The 14711-nt window shown below is 40.0% G+C and overlaps 1 protein-coding gene across 3 annotated transcripts in view; it reads left to right on the top strand.

Annotated features, from left to right (window-relative positions):
- Nucleotides 1-14711, top strand: part of grik2 (glutamate receptor, ionotropic, kainate 2) — a 382659-nt gene that overhangs the window by 117969 nt on the left and 249979 nt on the right. For all 3 annotated transcript variants that reach the window (XM_024267614.2, XM_024267615.2, XM_036215863.1), the window contains 3 exons: nucleotides 5004-5185; nucleotides 9216-9269; nucleotides 11517-11690. In XM_024267614.2, coding sequence (XP_024123382.1) covers nucleotides 5004-5185; nucleotides 9216-9269; nucleotides 11517-11690 — 410 coding nt within the window. The remainder of the gene's footprint in view (nucleotides 1-5003; nucleotides 5186-9215; nucleotides 9270-11516; nucleotides 11691-14711) is intronic.

The raw sequence follows: 14711 nt of genomic DNA, 5'->3' as shown, positions 1-14711 counted from the left end.
ATCAAAGTCCGAGTCAAGTCACGAGTCAGAGGTAGGAAAGTCCAAGTCGAGTCTAAAGTCATCAAATTCATGACTCGAGTCTGACTCAAGTCCAAGTCATGTGACTCGAGTCCCCACCTCTGCTCCAAAGATTCTCTATGAGATCTGAAGACTGGGCCAGAGGTCGGCAACCTAGGTCACGTGGAGGGAAAGACCGTGGCACGCAGGGGTGTGACAACAATAAACACTTAATCTGTTGTCAGTTTGTATTTTTTGCATTTGAAAAGTGTGATTATCTTTTCTCACAAGGATCTTTGTTTCTCCATGACGTCACAAGAATAGGGTCCAATCCGTTCACAGGGCGCTGTGACTCCGGCCCACCCATATAAACATGTGGCTTTTTTTTAAATAAAACTTCATAGTTTCACAGATCACACATTACTTTCCGTTAGGGATGTCCTGATCCGATCACGTGATTGGAAATGCGGCACGATCACGTGGTTGATGACTAAGTTGGAGGTTCTGCCCTGATCAGGATCAAATATTTCATATATTCTTATTATGATCAGAGCTTTATATTTCAAGCTTACCATTCCGGATAAATACTCCACTAGAAGTCTGCATGTCATGAACAAATCATAAAATGTTGTTGCCGTAAAACGTAGCAGAAAATGGGAGCAGCTCAAGCAGAAGGCTAATGTAAACAATTCAATCAAGCTAGCAAGATGTCTGCTGATTCAGACTTCCGGGATCAATAACTCTTAAAAATGCTTTAAACTGACAGCAAGTGTCTCTATTGTCCTAACACAAACAACAACCTCTGAAGGCATTTCAACAGAAAAAGACTAAGTTTTTGTTTGGTTTTAATGGGAAGTTCTTCGTGCTGCCAACAGATGGACAGCAGCAGCTAACTGTGCTAAACTAACTGCTAGCTCCGTGATATAACTCCTTAGGACCCGAGCTGTCCTTCGATATGCCTGTTTAATTTATCTGACAGAGAAATAAAAGTTAAGAAAATTAACTACTGCGGTAATAAAACCGAAAATGTGATGTTTTAAGAACTTAAAAAAGAAGCACATAATTAAAAAAAGAAACGATTAAATGAAAACTAGGAATGATATCAGCTATTCATGAACGTTCATCAAATTTTATGCTAAAACAAAGTCATAATTCATTTTTCAAGAATTCTAAATGAGGACAGGAATCACATTTGGTCAAAAATGTTCAATAGCTCTAAAGATGTTTAAGCTAAAGTCACTAAACTTTCTCACATTACTGATTATCACTTATATGACAAGAAAATAGTTATTTTTTCTTAGCTTATATTTGATCTATTTTAACTTGTTTATTAAAGCTACGTCACAGAAGTGTTCTATTGAAGTTTTTAATGATAAAAGAAGGTTATTGAAATATAAATAAGGGGCACCACTAATCTGTTTATTTAATTTGTTCATGTTTTAAATGTCTCACAAAAGTATCGGATCAGAACACATTATCGGCAGATACACAAAATCAAATGACTCAGAATCAGACCGAGCCCAAAAGAACCTGATCGGGACATCTCTGCTTTCCACGTCAGCCTTCATGACTGCGCGATTTAGATCAATGCGCACTGTTCAGGCAGTGACAATAAAAAGTCGTAATAACTCCTGTGTTTGGAAATTGCTGCTGGTGAGATGGCAGGTGTTAGGATTTGAGCGCACGTTTGGAACGTTAGAGCATGAAGCAAAAGTTTATGACTGCAAAGCTGCTTATTTTTATGGCGTCGCTGATGAAGTTTAGTTTCCAGATGGGGATCTTTTGTAGCAGGACTTGCTGGTTTGGTCTGTGTTTATTGTCTGAGGCTCACTCTTGTTGGAGTGTTTTAGTGGACCTGTAGCTGTCTGGTTCTGGTGGGCGCCGTAGTGATGTTCTGTGGTTGATCTGCTTCTGGTTGAAGAGATTCCTGATCTATGGTTTCCTCACAGCAGAACCAAGTCTTACGTCTCTTCTAGAATTCTAGTCATTTGTTCCTGCTAGTATGTGGTGTGGGTGTGTGGTGTTGGTTTTAATTGTTTTTTTTTTCTTTCTGTATATTGTTTTCTTTTTAATTGTAAAGTGCTCGGAATGAAGAAAAGTGCTTTTAATAAATAAAGATTGACAAGCTCAGTTTGTTGAATAATAACCGAACAAAATCATATCATACTCAGACTTACCTTCTGTTCTGCCAAATGTCAATATGAAATAAGAAAAAGTTTTTAAGTTAATGTTAGAGCTGATTACCACTGTTTTTACTGCAGGTGGAAATTAAGAATATTACTGTCCAGTTGCAGAAGATTTAAATCACTATAAATAGCAAACTAATGAAAAAGTGAAAACATTTAGTTTTACATGCAATGAAATCATCATCACACAATAAAGTAACAGCATTACTCAGGTTTAGTCTCATAATGTTTCTTTAGTTTTATTAATAGTAGTGAAGTTCTTAGAGATATTCAGTATATGTTGTCTGATGTATCCAATCCTGTTGCTGTTAGTATGACATATACCACAAATGCAGTACTTTTGGTTCCAAACAAACATAGTTGCAATAACATTCCAATTATTTTCTTTGTGAAATATTATTATAAAAGCTAAATTTTGAGTAATATATTTTTAAAAAAAAGCTATTTGACCTGCTGTTCATGAATTAGATTTTTTTTCTAGATATCTTGAAAATGTTTTTGTAAGTTTGCGTTACAGTTAGAAGTGTCTGGATAGTTCAGGTGGCTGGTGTAGACCTGGGTTCAGTTTCCAGAGAAATCAGCTAAAATCCAGTGAGGGTCCTTAGACAAGACCCTCCATGCTGCTGCAAAACTGGGTCTCTCTGTGTCTTAAAAATACAGGATTGTGTCAGGAAGAACATCCAGCGTGAAACACTACATAACCACCTGTGTGAATCAGTGAAAGCTGATTCACACAGGTGATCCCTGACAGCATAAGTCAAAAGGTGAACGACATAGGGGATCACATTATAGTTGGTGGTGGCACAGTTGTTAAGGAGAACATTTTGAATTGACACTTTAGGTCATAAACGTTGGTGACCCCTGGTCTAGGCCATTGCAGGACCTTGAAATGCTTCTTATGAACCCACTCCTTGGTTACCCGGCAGTGAGTTTGGGATGGTTGGCATGGTGACAGACCCAGCCATGTTTCCTCTTCAATGTCCTTGCTGATGGAAGGAGGTTTTCACTCTAAATCTGAACATAAGTGGCTCCATTCCTTCTTTCTTTTACACGGATCTATTGTGGTTTCCTCTGACCATAGGAAATTCTCCCAATCCTCCTCTGGATCATCCAGATGCTCTCTTCAAACTTTAGATGGGCCTGGACTCGTTGAGGAAGTATTAAATATTGACCAGTATGAACTGTTTATTTTTGTTTGTGAGTCAATCCTGACGACAGTTCTAGGCACAAAGCAGTGACGTCCGTGGGTGACCAGGACGTTGACGGTGTGGGTGTGGTCAACTCGTGGCTCATAGTCTGTTTTTTCAAGACATTTTTAAAATTATTTTTGATTTTTTTCTTTATAGAACTGCATTACATTCAATTAATTAAATGCAGCATGCTTCCAAAACATTAAAACTATTGATAAACAATGAAATAATTATTACTTTCAAGTTTTATGTTTGCTATGGGCTGCACGGTGGAGCAGTGGTTAGCGCTCTTGCCTCACAGCGAGAAGGCCCCGGTTCGACTCCCGGCTGGGACCTTTCTGTGTGGAGTTTGCATGTTCTCCCCGTGCATGCGTGGGTTTTCACCGGGGACTCCGGCTTCCTCCCACCGTCCGAAAACATGCTTCATAGGTTAATTGGTGACTCTAAATTGCCCCTAGGTGTGAATGTGAGAGTGGATGTGTGTGTGAATGAGGCCCTGCGACAGACTGGAGACCTGTCCAGGGTGTACCCCGCCTTCGCCCATCAGTGGCCGGGATAGGCTCCGGCACCCCGCGACCCCGAACGGGATGAAGCGGTCAAATGGATGGATGGATGTTTGCTATTAAAAAAATCACGCATAGAAAAAGATGCACACCTTGGAATAGCTGCAACAATTTGCATTATTATTGGCCTTCCGGTGACGGCGGGGGCAATGGAACCAGGAGGGTTCTGGTTCAGCACTTGGGTTGGATTGGATGGGCGGGGGTGTTGTTTCAGCAGTCTGGGAGTCCGACCTACCCTCCTTCCTCGTACGACCACTACTTAGGGTGAGGGGGTCACCTCAGGGCTGAATGCTGGGATCTGTCCCCTCCCTGCCTAGCTTCTCTCCTCTGCTCCGCCCCTCTGCTCAGCTGCTCATCCCGCTGATTAGGGCTGCAGCATAGAAGCTCTGCTTCCTCAATCTCTCACTGCAAGATTGTTGCAAGTACCAGCCACAGGTTGTCTCGCTCTCCTGCTCTCTGACCGGCTGGGATGAGCGGGCGCTCTACGTCTTTTTTATATTGCATCTATCATCTTAGCTGTACAGAAACCCTCACCTGAGCACAGGTGTCAGCTCACCTATACACAAGTAGTATGCGGGACAGATAGAAATCCTTATTTGTGTTAGTTTGTGTGCATAAGTATGTTTGTGTTAACTGTAGTTGTATTGTGCACATCTTGACATTTTGATATGTGAAGGACAGCGAACAGGTAAGTTTGTAACATTCAAGTGTCTCTGTGGACAGGCCCCGCCCCTTTTAGGTTAACTCGTTTACATCTGGCAGAATTGATGATAAACTTGCAGCAACTTGTTGCTTCATGATCCTATACACCCCCACCACATCACCAATTCCTTTACCCCCCCCCCCTTCTTTTGTGTCCTTATTTAATGATTACAGTTATTTTACAATTTTCTTTGATGGCAAATACATTAAAGTATGTTCTAGCAATGCTTATGAATAGGTAGCATTTACATGTGAAATTTGCTTTCATATTGCAAATGAATCTTGTTGGAAGAACTTTTTTACAACTTTTGAAGGCCGAAGACCTTTCTAACGGTTAGTCTGGATGTATGTGTTTTTCTCCAAAGGACTGATTCGGCTGCAGGAACTTATAAAAGCTCCGTCCCGGTACAATATCCGCCTGAAGATCCGACAGTTGCCTGCAGACTACAAGGATGCCAAACCACTTTTGAAGGAGATGAAACGAGGAAAAGAGTTTCATATCATCTTTGACTGTGGTCATGAAATGGCAGCTGGGATCCTCAAGCAGGTGTGCAGATGGTCTGTTGGTGTATCTGTGAACACAAAGCTGTCTACAAGCCCTTCAAAACTGAACATTTGGATTCCTTTGCTCCTATAAAGCTTAAAGATGGAGATGAGTTGTCCCCTCATTAGTTTAAGATGCATCTTTAATCAGTAGCACTCAAAATCAGACCCTTATCAACAACATGCATTTTCTTTTCTGTCTGTTTTCATTTTGTGTTATCATATTTAGTCTGTTTGACATCACAAATGCATTTGCCACAACTGATAGAATTAAATCACTGCAATTAACAAGAATCAAAAACAGTTGTTGACTATTGGTTTGCTGGTTGTCATGTGTCACAGTCTCAGGAGAATCGTTTGCTAGTAAACAAAAATAAATTAGTGTTATATTGTATGAATTCGAGTGAGTGACATCCACCTGATATCATCGCTTTCAGCTAGATGTATAAAAAACAAGAGAAGAAAAAAAGTCCAAAAACATTTCATATTCTTACACCACTGGTGGTAAATTTCTGAGGTAGTATTTAAGGTGAGCCAAAGAGGTCGAGTACGGTAAGTATAGTTTATTGAGCTGCTATCAGAGTCGGATGAAGTTTATCTGAGAGAGTGCAGATCCTTTTGTTCTTGAAGGACTAGAATATTTAGTGAGAATTCAACTTCACTACATACTAACCTGAATCTATGTTGGAAAGACATAAATATCTGATTATAAGTTTTGAACTGGATAATGATAATGCACGTAAAGGAAATGTTAAAGTCGAGCCAGGGTAGGATTATATAAATTCGTTTCCTCCCACTCCCTTTCAGGCAATCTCTTAATGTTTAGTTATCCTGTGTTTGACATGTATTTATGGAAATAAACCATTTCAATCTAATCTAATCTAAAACTTAAGACATGTAACATAAACCTGTAGTACGCAAGCCAACTGACACAATTAGTCATTCAAAACCATGGCGATAGGTGAGAACAAGTATTGTTTTAAGTCGATTATGTTAAAGATCTACAAGGGAGCATTTAGATGATGTCACAGCGGTGTCAGACCATTGACAGTCTCTATATATGTCAATGAGCCAGACACAGACGCGAGAAGCCTGTTCAGCGGTATTAAAAAATAGCGTTCTAGCAAGTTAGCAGCTGGACCTTTTTTTTCAGTTTGACAACACGAAAAGATAAATTCAAAGTTTTGCCATGGCGCTAGCGGTCATCATCACTTATCAAAGGAGACGTCAGCGTCTTATTCAAGCCACGGAGCGGCAAGCGTAGGCGAAGTGATTTTGGGAAATCTTGGTTGGTGATTTTACGGAGGACTTGTGGATCGGACAGTTCCATATGACACACTCAGTTTTTGTGCGATGCTGTGTCAGTTCCTACAGAGAAGCACATTTAATTTAAAGAAGTGTTTCTATTGGAGTTTTGTGAAATGTCTTTATTTTGATACGCCCCAAAAACCACCTCCTCAAAGCGCAAAAACACATTTTTCATAAATAAGAGGTTTTTGTTCAAAACTGTGGTTTTTCCATTAAGCAAATGTATTACTGCAAATCCAATTTGCACATTTTCCTAGTTAGTGAAAGCGCAGTTACTGACTGGCGCAAGAGTCCACTCTTCAGAGTGCTGAAGAAAAATAATCCACATTATGTTTGCCTTTTATTACTACCGTCTTTATCTCAATAAAACAAATGTAATGAGTATTTTGAACAAAATAATATCTTTATTAATTCTTGTATATGACAATATAACAGAAAAAATGAAGTGATGGATGGAATTTACACTAATAAATGACAAAGTCTAATTCTAAGTTGTTCACTCTGACTTCACAGCCAGCTGATCTTTTTTGAAACATTGAAGACCATGAAAGAGGTTTATTGATAGATGCACACAAATACATGCATAATACATGCAGATTTTGCACCAAAAGTTGAAATTAAATTTTTCATTAAATCTTCCTTGCAACCACCTCAAGAACAGAAAAGAGCAATCACAGCAACCAAAGCAACCATGTTTGAGTTCAAATGGACTTAATCAACATTTCAAAATTTATGCTGATTTTGATTGTTTAATTTTCAAAAAAAAAATATTTATTGTTACTTTTGTAAGTTTCAAGTGATTTCAGTGAGAATTGTGGGTTTTTCCTTCTTTAACTGAGGGGTACCAACACTTTTGTCCACGTCTGTAACTTTGAGCTACTAGTTTAGCAATCCAGTTAGCCGTGCAGCTAGCAGCTGTGACCCAGACGAATGTTCTGAACAGAATCTGGCAGTTTTTCAAAATAAAGCATCCTTCAGAATCAGAAAATAAACTTAATGGAAATAAAGTTGTATTTCTTTCTTTTTTTTTTTTTTTTGTCTGCTGCCCGGTACTAAGTGACCCAGAGGCCGGTACCGGTCCGCAGCCTTGGGGTTGGAAACCACTGCTTTAATGTACTATTCCAAACTCCAGACACATGCAGAGGGTTGTGTCAGAACCTGATCAAAGAAATCCCATAAATCACTGACAGAAGTTTCCCACCAGATCAGTCATGGTCTGGGTAAACAATCACTGCCATTGCAGCTGTAGACTTGCAGGGTGCCCATGGAAATTGGACTACGGTGGTGAAAGAAGAAAAGGAGGAAGATGTCTGTGAAGGAAGAGAGAGGAAATGAAAGAAAGGAGTGAAGAAGTGTTAAGTAGAAACCTTAACTGTTAGAACTTTGACAGAGAAAACTTTTTTGTTGGGTGACATATTGGAAAGAAGAAAGGAGAATCTCGTGTGTTTTCAAGAGACCAGATGGAATAAGCAGATTGAATCTGTTTTGTTATGATGTGGATGAAGAAAGGGACATAGGAGGAGAAATGCTGAAGGAGGAGTTTGATAAAAATGTTCTGGAGGTGAAGAGAGGGTCAGATAGGTCAATAGGTCTGAAGCTGGAAATCAAAGGCGGGATGTTGTATCTTGTCAGTGGTTTTAGCCCTTGGGTAGGATGTGAGCAAGAGGAGAAGGACAAATCTGGAGGAAGAGGAATGAGGAGATCCAGGGTATCCTGAGAGTGGAAAAAGTGATGACTGGAACAGACTTTAACAGACTTATAGTAGGTGACGGGGAGGTGATGGGTACGCGTGGTGATCAGAACTGGAATGCAGAGGGACAAATGGTGGTGGACTGGGCTTAAAGAATGGAAATGGCAGTGGTGAAGACATTTCTCCAGAAAAGAGAAGATTACAGGGAGACATTTGAAAGTAGAGGGAGGAGCACACAAGTTGATGACGTCATGTAGAGATGTGACAGGGATCAGCAGCTGCAAAGTAATGGCGGAGGAAAGAGGAACCAGAGAAGTGTAGAAAAAGGAAGAACACTCAGGAAAGAGACAGACTTTGGGAGATCAGGATATTCTTCCTGAACTAAGGTACTTGGTGCGCCATCTGAAATGAAAAAAGCAGATTTTGATCTACACATCTTAATTAATGCTTTTCTGTGAATTCTCTAGACAGAGTAAACCACTTTAGAAAAGCATTTTATATTATCTTTCATTTCATATCACAACTGAAAGAGTGGATCAAGATGCTGAAGTGTCAGTGTGTGATGAACTGCTGTGTTGGATGAAGGAGAATGTAATGTAATCAGGGTGTAAATCGTAGGAATTATGGACGAACAGTGATTTGAAGCTGATTTCCATCTCCCTTGTGATCTGCTATGGGGGCGAGGGGATGTACTTGTTCATGATCCAGATGTTCTGAATCCTTAGAATGAAGAATGATCTACCATTCTGTTTCCCCACACACATGCCAAATGTGTTATGATCCTGAGCTGCAATGCAGTTGATTGTGTCTTTTTGGTGGCTTTCAGTTTTTCATTTGTGAGCTGGTGGCTACAGCAGTGTTGCAGAATGAATGCCTGATCGGATTACATGCTGGTACAGCTACTGATTCAGGCAAACAACCAGGCAAATTTGTGTGTGAGAGACTTTGTACAGAATGTGACAAAATCTTATATTTGCTTTCTTTTTCATCTGAAATCCCCAAATCTCTCTTCCTCTGGATCTTCTTTTGCTCTCAGGCTCTCTCCATGGGGATGATGACAGAATATTACCACTTTATCTTCACCACACTGGTAAGTGGAGAAAGTGTCTGTGCTTCTGTCAGTCTGTCATCTGTTTCAAGTCTCACTTAAAATTTGAATCCGAATTGCAGGGAATTCCTTCCCTTTAAAACCCCTGTTTGCTTTCGGGTTTGGGGTAGTTAGCATTTTTTTATGTTTTAATAGCAAAACAAATAGTTGGACTTCAACGTTTATTCCATTCTGAATGTCAAATGTAACTTGGTCCATGTTGTCTGAACAATGTGGGCGTAGCACTCAGTGACTGCTGTGGGCCTTAGTTACATTCATTACATTAACGCTTGAAGAGTTACAGTAGTAGTTACAGTAACTGTAAAGGGTGAAAAAAACTTGATAAGTTCCTTGAAACAAGGTCAGCTATGTGTCTAGTGGACATAGAGACCGACAGCCCTACAGGCGGAAAGAGTTATATTCTGAATATGTGTTGCACATAAGACCTCCGTGATTGCTTTTTTTTTTTTAAGTTGTCTTTTTTTGTCATTTGTCACTACCAAGTTATAGTTTGAAGTCGGCTAACCATTCGTTTAAATGGACACGTGTATACAAGTCTCATCCTGGTCAAGTTATCTGCAAAAACAGACTCAGACAGACAGACTTTTTTTTAGATTTTCTTTTTGCATTCATTCATTTATTTGTTGATTCATTGATTCACTCATTCACTCATTTTAATTGGATTACAAGAAGTGTTACCTAAGTGGAACACAGATGGCTACAGGCTGCGAAAGAGCTCTGACAAAATGAGACCTATATTTCTGAAGCATTGAAGTGAACATACACCACTTAAATGAACCAGCAAAAAAGACCAGCAAAAACACAAAACAAGACAACAGACAAGCCAAAGAAACAAAATAAAATTGTTGACAATGAAGTCAAACGTAAAGATGGTAAAGGAGGAACATTTCTTAAGAACAGTCACACATCTTTCTTTGGTAAAACGTTGACACAACCTCTTAGCGTAACAAGGGTTACACGACTAAACATGAATGTGATAATAACATAACATACACTGACATACACCAGACCTAGACCCCATAAGGAAACATTACAACTCATTTGGCAGTTGTAAGTAGTAGTAGCATGTTGTAAGGAACAGGTCTGGCAGATCAAAGTAGCAGACAGAAAATAATTTTAAGTTGTGTATTGTGGCCATAAGTTTTAAGAAGGAGAAGGGGTTAGACTGGGATGGCAGGTTAGCAGGCTGGCTGGTTATTTCAGAAGCCAAGAATCCAGAAGGCTGAAGATCATTTTAGGCAGCCGGAGGACACCAAAGGTGAGGCTTCTAACCAGGAGAATGTGTTACAGCTGAGTCAGAGAGCACTTGTAGAGGGAGGCAGACCAGACTCCATACCAGTAGGTGGCAGCAATGCACCTTAACACTGTGTGCCATCTGCCATGAAACAACACTGGAAGAAGAAGAAGAGGAGGAGGCAGACCAGGAAGGGAAAATGACAAAAATAGCACATGGATCCCAACACAGCCGCATTATCAAATAACGTATCAACTTTAAAGGTTTGTTTTCAGGACATTTACAACTTAAAAAAGACAATAGAAAAGTTTTTAGCAAAGACTGCAATTTTCATTTCAACGGGGCTCACACTACTTTTGCCTTAAAACAAATGTAACTAATGTGTCTAACTGATTATGACTGTCGTTTGCAAATTTGCAAGTTGCTTTTTAAAGATGACCCAGTTTAAACTTTTGCAACAAAATGTGGACTACATTTAGGTGAAGTTGAGTTTTCAGCCTAAAGTGTTAAATCAGGGTGTTACTGTTGCAAAAACAGAATTTACCCAATAACACGTTTTATGTTGGAGTAAGGAGAGAGAGCAAGGCTATTTAAATCTATTGCACCCAATTGTATAGAAAACCATTATGTCCCAGACTCCAAGTCCACAACCCCTATGACTGAGTAGTCAAATAAACTCTCAGCCAATGATGTATGACCCTAGAAGACCTCAGAACCAGGAGCACTCATGTGTTCTGGGCTGATTTTGTCATATTTAATAAAATATGCCTAACTTGAATTCATCATTTTTAAAATGCTTGTTGTCCAGAGGAAGGAAGCAGAGTTATTTCTTGTTTTACCTGTTAGAAACTGTCTTTTTGTCCAGAACCTGATTTGTTGGGTAAAATTAAAGTTTGGATGTTTTCAGGGCATTACTATAGGAATGAACAAATCCATGTCATTTTTGACGGCTAATATCTTATTGGAATATCTGTGTGCATTTTCTCTGTTTCCAGGATCTGTTTGCGTTAGATGTGGAGCCTTACCGATACAGTGGAGTGAACATGACGGGCTTTAGGATCCTGAACACTGAAAACAGTCAAGTGGCTTCCATCATTGAGAAATGGTCCATGGAGAGACTGCAGGCTCCTCCCAAACCTGACTCTGGTCTACTGGACGGGTTCATGACCGTAAGTCTCTTGGGCGCTGTGGTACAGTGCATGAAGATCAATATACCAATTAAAAAAAACAACTTTGAGTTACTTTGTCAAATTTGAAGAAGCCTTTCTGGAGGTGCTGATACCTGAAAGACCACTAGGTTTCAGGAGCTCCTAGTACTGTTTGAGGTCATACACCTGTTTGCTGGCATCTTAAGAATTGGAGTACTTTTTTTATAATAAAGCAAACCGCTGTGTGTTTTAGCATTTTCAGATATGCAGCAGTTGTTCCTAGTGTGACTGTAAGTTCTACAGTGTCAGTCTAACCCACATTCTTAAATGAGCCCTGGGTTTGATCGAACGACTGACTTTCATGGTGATCAGAGCATGCTCCCTTTATTAACCACTCCTCCACAGTGCTTTCATACCACTCACTTATCTGGGAGCTCAGCCAACACTGTCAACCACCAGAGACGAACAATCAGAAAATAGAAGACTAGGAAGAGGAGCAACAAGAATGATAGATGAACTCAGAGAGAAGGCAAAGTGGTGGTGAAGGAAGGCGGTAGTGAAATGAAAGTTGAGGTGTTAAATGTTGGACTGCTTGGTCTGGTTCCAGTTGAAAAGCACTGGCTGCAGCACCAGCAGCATGTTGGCTGCTGATTAAAGCAGTGGCATGCCTCTGGGAAGGAGCTGATCAGGCCTTTGCTTTCTTTTCCAAAACAGCAAGATCATGCTGAGTCATATTTCTGGATTGATAATGTAGACTGTTGCTCAGTTTGAACACTTGTTAGATTTTTGGCTCAATCAATAGTTTTCCACTCGAGAGCTGAAATGGACTGTGTGTATAATAACTGGACATTTTCAAAGCACAGAAGCCTCAGGGCGCTTTATCACCCGTAAGTATAGCCCGAACGCTGCATGGGGCCTCAATCAATTTCATGTGTTCAGTCCAAACAGAAAAACAGGAACCATTCAGAGCATAAGTCACAATATCCCTTTATTTATTTATTTTATTTGTCTTCTTCTGCTGTAAGGAGCCAAGCTGGCTGGTTAAATCTGGATTAGTGACAAGCACATATTTATGTGTGTGGGAAGCGCTGTTCTGCTGCTCATCAGAGAGTGTGAAGGTGGGGATCGATTCATTAAACAAATGGCATCCAGTTAGTAGCTAATGCTTATTGATATAGTGAATTTGAGGTTTATACATGATTTAGGCAACAAAATGCTGATCTTCTGTAACTCTTAGATTTGCAGATCATGACAGAATTTGCTGTATGACTTAAGGATTTAGGAGTCTGTAGCTTACCAGGAAAGCGGCACATTCACAGAAATGCAACAATAAGATCAACGAAAAGGTAAAAGACCAGACTTAATGGCAAGAACTAATTACTGTATGAACCCAAAGCATGAAAAGATGAACAAAGTAAGCTACAGAGAAGAGTAACAATACAGATCATCCCCTACTCCCAGAAGTAGGGCTGGGCGATATGGGAAATAAAGAAAATCAAGATATTTTTAATTTTAATTCACGATTTCAAATGTATCACAATTTCTTTAAAATAAATTCACATTGACAAAAATGGAATTATAATAATTTTAGTTGAAAGAAGTAAACCCATTTTGAACAAATATTTTTATTTATTCAAATTAAATAGTTATTATCTATAAAGATTAATCTGTAAATAGTGCAAGAATTGCGCCTTCTACTGCTACAGGTAATGCATTTCTGTCAAATGAACAGCTTCTGGATATCCGTAAGTTTTTATTTGCCTCTGTGCTAAAATCCATAAAACAGAGCTTGTAAATGATTGTCACCCAAGACCAGAAATGAGGGAGATTGATGAAGTTTATAGCATGAATGACTGATAAAGTTTAGTAAAGTCCTTTCCCTGTTAAAACATCTCAAAGTGCTAAATAATAATCCATCCATCCATCCATTTTCTTGACCGCTTCTTCCCTTTCGGGGTCGTGGGGGCGCCGGAGCCTAACCCGGCTACTGATGGGCGAAGGCGGGGTTCACCCTGGACAGGTCGCCAGTCTGTCTCAGGGCCACAATCACACACACATACACTCTCACATTCACACCTAGGGGCAATTTAGAGTCACAAATTAACCTATGAATCATGTTTTTGGACGGTGGGAGGAAGCCGGAGTCCCCGGTGAAAACCCACACATGCACGGGGAGAACATGCAAACTCCACACAGAAAGGTCCCAAATCCCCCAGCCGGGATTCGAACCGGGGCCTTCTTGCTGTGAGGCAAGAGCGCTAACCACTGCGCCACCGTGCAGCCCCTAAATAACAATATTGATAAAAACACCCTTTACACTTCTTACAAAGAAGAAAAAAAGTGCAACCAACAATAAGATTTAGGCTCTTAAAGTAGCTAGCTACGAGCTAGCAAAACAATGCAGCAATGTGCATCTTGACCGAACATTTTACGTGTTTCCAACATGAATTTCCATCAGTTTTTGTGCAGGTTGAATGTGAATATGTGCGATTAACATGTTTAAAAAACATGAAACATTACTAAAAACATACATCAAAGAACCAAACTAGCATGCAACTCGTGAGTTGCTAGCACACACTTTAGCACACAGTTCACGGTTCCCACCCTGATTTCTAGTGATGTGACGTTCTGTACCGAGGCTTCGAGGCATGTGTCGAGTAGTGTAGGAGGAGCTTCCGTGAAGCGCGTATCGAGGCTTGCTTCATCTAGGGGAGGAGCTGAGAACAATGACGTCTGAAGCTTCGCTGCCCGGCTGTACCACATGACTAATTCATGAGGTGGTTCAGGTAGAGTCGCGAGTCTCGACAGAGGCATGAATCCTTCAGGCTCCATACAGTGAGACACAAGAGATTTAGGGGAAACTGTTGTTTAAATAATAACAAAAAAAAACATTGTTTCATAAACAATAATCACTCGTCATCTCAGTGTTACTAAAGTGCGATCATTATCCACAGTAGTCCTTATTGTCTGATTGCTGAAAGCAATCAGAGTATAAGATCCTACAACTTTATTATAGTTGTCTGATTGCTGAAAGCAATCAGA

Source organism: Oryzias melastigma, linkage group LG16 (genome assembly GCF_002922805.2).
Source record: "Oryzias melastigma strain HK-1 linkage group LG16, ASM292280v2, whole genome shotgun sequence".
NCBI lineage: Eukaryota > Metazoa > Chordata > Actinopteri > Beloniformes > Adrianichthyidae > Oryzias > Oryzias melastigma.
This window is presented reverse-complemented; position numbering and strand designations above follow the sequence as displayed.